The 7,503-nt window shown below is 38.9% G+C and overlaps 1 protein-coding gene across 1 annotated transcript in view; it reads left to right on the forward strand.

The window, feature by feature from the left end:
• Positions 1–6,628, forward strand: part of LOC139712106 (mitogen-activated protein kinase kinase kinase 5-like) — a 53,354-nt gene extending 46,726 nt beyond the window's left edge. The window contains exons 32-37 of the mRNA XM_071623942.1: positions 465–741; positions 1,290–1,382; positions 2,704–2,756; positions 3,440–3,525; positions 4,290–4,366; positions 5,693–6,628. Coding sequence (XP_071480043.1) covers positions 465–741; positions 1,290–1,382; positions 2,704–2,756; positions 3,440–3,525; positions 4,290–4,366; positions 5,693–5,759 — 653 coding nt within the window. The 3' untranslated portion in view covers positions 5,760–6,628. The remainder of the gene's footprint in view (positions 1–464; positions 742–1,289; positions 1,383–2,703; positions 2,757–3,439; positions 3,526–4,289; positions 4,367–5,692) is intronic.
• Positions 6,629–7,503: the final 875 nt, after the last annotated feature.

The following is a 7,503-nucleotide window of genomic DNA, read 5'->3' on the forward strand; positions in this document are numbered from 1 at the left end:
TCTCAAAGGGAAATGTACCCCTAAATAAATATGCGCATAATAATTATGCATGTACATGCATTCAGTGAAGTTTAGGGCATTGGACAGAAGTTTTGTTTGAAACCATGTGTGGTCATTGCTGGATAAGAAAGCAACAGCAATTTGTTATGTCACAGGAGTGTAAAATAGCATTTAATATGAAGCAAATTTGACATATTTTTATATTTCTACATAATTAAATTGCACTCAATTTAACTCCTTCAGAAGGCAAGAGGATTAATACTACTCTTTACATATTTTAGTAAAAAGTTGAGGGAAAGTGTACCTTACATAAAAAAAGAGAAGAATTTGTGTTGAATTTTTTATACATCATAGTATGTATTTAGGGATGAAAGATGCATTGTTCTGTTTCATACCTGATAAATACTAAAAAATAAAAGAAGCTGGTTGCAACTGTTGTTATTGCATTTCTATTCTCTTGACAGATCTTGGTGAGAACATCGCTCCGGGCAGCAAAGACCAGGATGACCATGGCCCCGGCCCCGCCCACTCCCATGGCATGGACACCCACCCACCGGGGGGACTGACCACCTCCCATCACTTCCTCCCCATCCCCGCCCGACTGGAAGAGGAGGCGGGCAACACGTCGGGCGTGTCCACCTTCGACAGCTCCAGTAAATCCAACGAGGGCTACGCCCTGGACCGCAGCACCATGGCACAGCTGCAGGGGGACCATCAGAGACTGGTCCAGGAGCAGGGCAGGTGGGTTGGTTCCCTATTTCTTCCTTCCCCTTCTTCCTCATCCCTCCTCATCCCTCCTCCTTCTCCTCTTCCTCCTCAACCTCCACCTCACCTCCTCCTCCTCATTCTGCTTGTCCTCCTTCATCTTCTCTCCCTCTCCATTCTCTTCCTCCTCCTTCTCTTCCTCCTTCTACATGTCTTCTTCTTCCTCCTCCTCCACCACCTCTTTCTCCTTCTTCATCTCCTCTCTTCTTTCATCATTTTCCACCTCCTCTTCATCCTCTCCTCATGCTCCTCTTCCTTCTCCTCCTCTTCCTAATCCTTCTCCACATTTTCATCATCTTCTACCTCCCCTTTGTCCCCTCCTCCTCCTTCTAGTTCTTCATACCCTCCTTCATCTCCCCCTCTTCATCCTCTTCAGCCATCTTGTTATCCCCTCCTCTTTGTGCTTCTCTTCCTCCTTCTTTTATTCCTCTTTCTCCTTTCCCGTCATTCTAATAGTGAAATGTTTGTTCAATTTTTATATGAAGGAAGGAAATGCTAATGCTGCCCTCATTGTCTTGTATCAGATTACTCCAGGAGCTGGTGGACGTCCAGAGAGCGTTAAACAGTGTCCTTCAGACTCAGTTGTGTGTCAGCCAGTCAGTGGTGGACAACATTGGGTGAGTCTCCTATCATCAATATCTTTGTGTGTGTGTGTGTGTGTGTGTGTGTGTGTGTGTGTGTGTGTGTGGTGCAACTGTTACAATTCTCTGCAGTCACCATGACTTGAATATGAAGACTTGGGAGTAAAACCCTTGTCTTCTTTAACAGGAAGTGTGTGGTGTAAAGAAGTCGGAAATGAAGTCACATGCACAACAATTTGATTGTAATACATGGGCAACAAAATTGATCTTCGTGTAATTAGTGTGCTACCCAGAATAAGTAGGCTATGAATTTACACCTTCCCTTGAACACAATCATGAAACAAAATTGTTATCGAAAAATCCACAACAAAATTTGAGGTAATCATGTGGTATGTTTCATAATAATTGTCATACTTAAATTTGCTACTCATGATGATAATAAGCATTGTAATGATAATGATTTTGATTTTGACTTCATGACTCCAGAGTTATCAAGGACACATTTTTTATTCCCTGTTTTGTTTGTGCGTCGTTAAAGGGATGGTACAGTATTGGTGGAGATGAGAATTGGGCTTTTAACTTTTTGCGAGATACCAAGAAAACACTTATGAAATAGTACAGAGCATACCATTTTAAGAGGAATTCAAAGTTTATTTGATGAAAATCGGGTTTGGAATGACTGAAACATCCAAAAACAAAGTAAAACAAATAGAATGTGGGTCCCACACTTTATTAGAATCGCTCTGTTGTGGATATCTCAGCCATTTCAAGACCAATTTTCATCAAATAAACGTTGAATTCCTCATGGAATTACATGCTCTTTCATTTTCATAAGAGGTTTCTCATTATCTCACCAAAAATGTTAGAAACCTGAAATTAGGTCTCTACCAAAACTATACGTTCCCTTTAAAATAGGTAATTATCAAAAATTGTGACGTATGTGAATTTGTCAAACGTTTACGTCAATTATAGAAAAATTAGGTGTATTGCCAAAAGCAGCAGCATTACGTTGCCTTTATATCTACCACTACAAGCTTGCACGTATTTTGTTAATGTTATCTTGCCTATGATGAAAGAATCATTTTCTACCAACTTATCACATACATTGTTTCTCAATGCTACAAATTGAACCCCCCCCCCAAAAAAAAAACAAAAAACAAAAAACAAAAAACAAAAACTAGTGATGATTGAAAGTTAGAGCAATAAGGAAGAAAGAGTTCAGTTATTTCAGCCCTGTTGCTCTTCTAGTTCGGAAGAAATAACAGGATGCCCTCGTTTTTTATCTATTTAGTTATTTTTTTTTTTTTGAGTGATGCCTTGTCTGTGTAAATCGAAGTATTCTATTTATCACCTTCAGAAGTTCTGCTTCAAATGGTGCAAGATCAGTGGACTCTGGAGTACAGGACAGAGGTGAGACAAACATGGAATTTAGTCTGAAGTGTTGAGAAAATATATAACCTACACATACAAACAAATGCCAATTATGTTGCATAGTTAATGCATCTCCAAAACATGTGCCTGACCATTGCATCTCTGTTTACAGCGTTTTACTTGGGAGACTTGCAATGTCATGAGTAGTAGTTTCCATTTGAATGTTTCACCATCTTTTCAATCAGTAAATCATGATAACTTGTGATTATTGGTGTATTTTGTTGTGTTTGCTTTCTATTGTACTAATGCGTGAACTTTTGTATCATATAAGTTTCTCATTTTTGCCGATATCATATACTGTAAACAATACTTTGCTTTTGTTTAAAAAACTTGAATGAGGCTACGTGAAATTCAAAATGAATTCTATGCAGGATGAAATTTGACAAAATTAAGAATCAACCAAAGGAAATGCACAATCATCAAAGTGTTGCTAATTAAATGAAGAGCATATTTACTTAACTTTTGAACAGATAAGATTTACTTTTGCCTTGCATATGGAAATCCCAGTTATGACATTATTGATTAATAATAGTATCAATTAATTTTAATTATAATATTATTACTACTGCAATATATTGTTTCTATTATCATTCCAATTACTTTACATATAACTGTTGCTATTATTGATATCATTTTCATTTTTTTTTTAAATTTCTTGTCAGGTTCAGTTGAAAATGACCGAGGGGAGTTGGAAAAGTGGCTCAGAAGACAAGGAGTTGATGAGGACAGCATCCAGAGGGTGAGTGGCGCCCTCTATTGATTGTTATCTTCTATGAGCTTAGACTCACTGATGTGAATATTAGTGAGCTGTATTTCCACCAAATGAGCACTTCCTATAGTAGCAAGACATTTGTGACCAAGGTCCACAATGTGTGCTAGAATTCTTGCTGTGAAGATCGAAAAAACAAAATTTTCTGTTGAAATAATCTGAAATGGTTTTCTGCTCTGAAATGAAAGTTTGAAATTGTAACTGCCAGTACGTCCTTTCTACGATTCAATGAGGGGGAAAAAAAATTACCATATTGAAATATTGGAAATATAACTCGAGAAATCATGTAGTCTTGGCAAGCTTAGAGTCCAGAGAATCTGATTTTACAGTCAGAAAATTCAGTGCTCTCTGAATTCATCAACGTTTAAACTTGCTTTAATGCTCTAAATTGTTCATATTTTCTCTGTAGTAAGGCAGCTTTTGATTTCTATAAGCACATCTTATTACTGTACATTGCATTATTAATTTGTATCACTCTCAATAAATGATGATGCTAAAAGTAGTTATTGTCTTTAGAATAAAAGGTCATTGATGAATAATTGGAAGCACTAGTGAATTACTAATTACCATCTATAATGTTGGACAGAAATACAGTAGTTTATAATGGTATGAAGCTATAATAATGTTCATTAAAAATAAAAGACGAAGCATCCGTGATGATGATGACAGAAATGTGTTTACATTGCACCGGTCAACGACAAGTGACTTGCGTCTTTTTTGGTCATTCTTACATCTGTGTCCAGTTTATCGAGGAGGACTTCACCCTGCCGCTTGTCCTGAATGTCATGACCCGGGATGACCTTAGGGACCTTAGAATCAGGTGGGTGAAATTCTGAGGTCATTTTATGTCAAAAATGTGATTTCTTTTGTTTCTCCGTTTTCTTACATTATTTGTGATGCCAGTCTGCATTTTTTTTTTTTTTTTTGAAGAAGCTACTTTGTGTTGAGGCTATTCAAAAAAAGGTATTTCATATCATACCATGATTCATAGACACTTGGCTTGTGTGTCATCATACAGTCAAACCTGCCTTAGCGGCCACCTCTCTATAGCGGCCACCTGTCTATAGCGGCCACTGAAAAATCCCCCCGAGAGAAAAGCCATGTTAAAGACCCTGTATATAGCGGCCACCTGTCTAACGCGGCCAGCGGCCACAAATTTTGTTTCCCGCGGTAGATTTTAACCTGTCTATAGCGGCCAAAAACCCGATGGAGCCGTAGCCGAGCTGATAATTCAGGGTGTTTTTCTGCTTTTTAGCTGTGCCAGTCATTTCTGGGCAACATTCAGTGATCGCCACCGTTGCATTCATCACTTATTCAGTCACAATAATGCACTAATTCATGACTGTGCACATGCTACATCTAGTGTACTGTGCAACAATTTCATAAACACCGGCATTGTGCTATGCATGATACACACGTGTGCATACGTACACACATAAATGTACATGTATACAACGATGATACATGTACATGTAGGCAATGCACACAAAGTTGGATTACCTGTCTATAGCGGCCACCTGTCTATAACGGCCACTTTTTCCGTATCCCTTGGGTGGCCGCTATAGACAGGTTTGACTGTATCTGTTGTTTGTGAGCGTCAATTAACATCTCATATTTCAAATCATCAATCAACATCTCAACTTCGCGATAGTGGAGTACGGTAATGAACGTACTGTACATGTAGAAGTGTATGTGTGCACGTAGCATTCATGTCAGGATTAGACTTAATATTTTCATGTGTTGTTAAATTTGTAAAGAGCACCCAACTCTCAAGATTTGCAAAAATAAAAACCCCACAAAATATATGACATTCTCAATGTAGAGCCTGCAGGGAAACAAATACACATGTACCTGAATATAAAAACAACCCAAGTCTAAATTTGGCTATCGTCTGTGGAGACCCTTTATGAAGTCATGCTAAGATAGATTATGAGTTCAATGAATGTTTTACATTTGAATTTGTATAAATAACATTCCTCTTACTGAAAAAAGTAAAAACATTAAGAAATTATTTAATGATTTCTATTTTTTTTTCTAAATTTTCTGGAATGAACTTAAGTCGTTTTTATATTCAGGTATTCATAACTGTGCTGTAGATTTCTCACAAATTTTTCATTCTTCGTTGTGACTTTTCCCGTCCTTCCAGGGTGGGTGCCCAGTGCCGTGTGTGGGACGCCATCATGAGGTACCGAATGCCAAACCAGGAGAGGTGAAAGAACTAAAAGTGGTCTTCGCTCCGTCTCTCCGATATCAACCCCTTCCTCCAACTCCAGTGCGTTACTAACAAGCGTATTGCCACTCTGTACTACTGTATTATCTTATACATGTAAAAATTTTTTGTAAGTGCAATCGTGTACCATGACTGAAACTGTCGTGGACAACACCCCAGTAGTGTTAGGACGTTGTAGCGTAGATGCGCCTCCCACAAAGTTCCGAGATGTAGCGAAAACGTGAGGGGCACTCGATATATTTGGGTGTTTGAAACTGCATTTGTGAGCAGTGTGCAGCGGAGTGTTGCAGTGCAGCATGTGAATTGTGAGAAAAGGGATTTTGAAATTTGCTAGGATCAGTGTAAAAGGCAGTACCCGGTACATTCCCACCCTTCAGCAAAAAACAAAACAAAACAAAAAACCCTCCCAAGAACACAAAACATACCTGTGAGAGTTATGTGCTATAACAAAGTGAAGCCATAATGACATTGCTACAATTAAATGGTAACATAAAAAAAAAAACATAAGGTGGGTAGAGATAAGGATTTGATGCACTGATTGTGAAAGGCTGTATTATGTGTGCTCGATATCTGCATCTAAAAGTAAACGGCGATTTCCAGCACTAGCATCCAGGGAGCTGAATTGCAAAGTGCTCAAATGTCTGGTCACCAAGACAAACTGCATTGTTATAGACAAATTGCAAAAGCATGTACTATGGTGTAGGATGTGTGCCTGAAGTGTGCTATACAGTCATGCATTACCCGGCTGCAAGTGTAAAGGTGATCATAGCTCATGAAGGTCTTGGATGACAATCAAAAGTCTTGCTGCAGCTTGAAATAAAAGTCTGGTCAGTGGCGCTGTTTGTATGTAGTACTTCTGGGAACGCCAAACTTTTACATTTTTCGGTATTTTTTTGGGGGGGGGATGGGGGGTGGGGCACAGATGTGAAAACGTCATACATGTAAAGTGTACTTCAACACAGATGGCATGACCAACAAGCCATGCGTGAAATGCGTCACTAATCGCAAATTTTTGGTTCGCCACATGCATCTGGTCGAAGTAGAACCAAAAGCAAAATAAAGCAATAGTCTAGGAACATCACTCACTGTGCCAAAGGTAAAAACAACTGGACTAAAAAAAAAAAAAAAAAAATGATAAATAAGTAAGTAGATAGCAGAGATAAGGCTGTGTAGTTCTTCCTCAGCCATATGGCTCATGTTTGTTGGATGTGCTGCTCTAACAAGCATGTTAGCCGTGACGGTTATAGTTGACACAGCTGATATGCCAATGACTCTTTAAAGTTTCTTTCTCGGTTGAGGGCGCTGTTTATGCGACATGTACATGATAGCATTGCGATGGTGTGAATAGAGAGAGAAGCGCACATTTCCCCGTAGGCCTTGCACCGTCCGGCTCTGTGTATGTATGCACTAGCTAGTGTAGCATGTGTAGAGAAGTAGGAGTCTATTACACATAAGCTTGCCAGTGGTCTGTTGAATGCACACACATAGACAAGAACTCAGTGTCAGAGTGTAGGGTGCTGTCTTCATATAACTATATAAAACTTCCAATTCGGTGTGTTTGCTATGGCCGTGTATGATCCATGACTCCTTTTACTAATCCCTTGAGTACTCTTCACCTAAGTTTTTAGCTGCTTCTTAAAGCTAGTGTCTTAAAGGACAGGTCTTAAAGTGTGTTAAAATGTATTTTGGGGCTGTCGACTGCGGTGGTTGAAGAACAAGTGCTAGAA

The sequence above is a fragment of the Diadema antillarum genome, unplaced genomic scaffold, assembly GCF_040938485.1.
Source record: "Diadema antillarum isolate AM-2024a unplaced genomic scaffold, OU_Dant_1.0 seq00001760_RagTag, whole genome shotgun sequence".
Taxonomy (NCBI): domain Eukaryota; kingdom Metazoa; phylum Echinodermata; class Echinoidea; order Diadematoida; family Diadematidae; genus Diadema; species Diadema antillarum.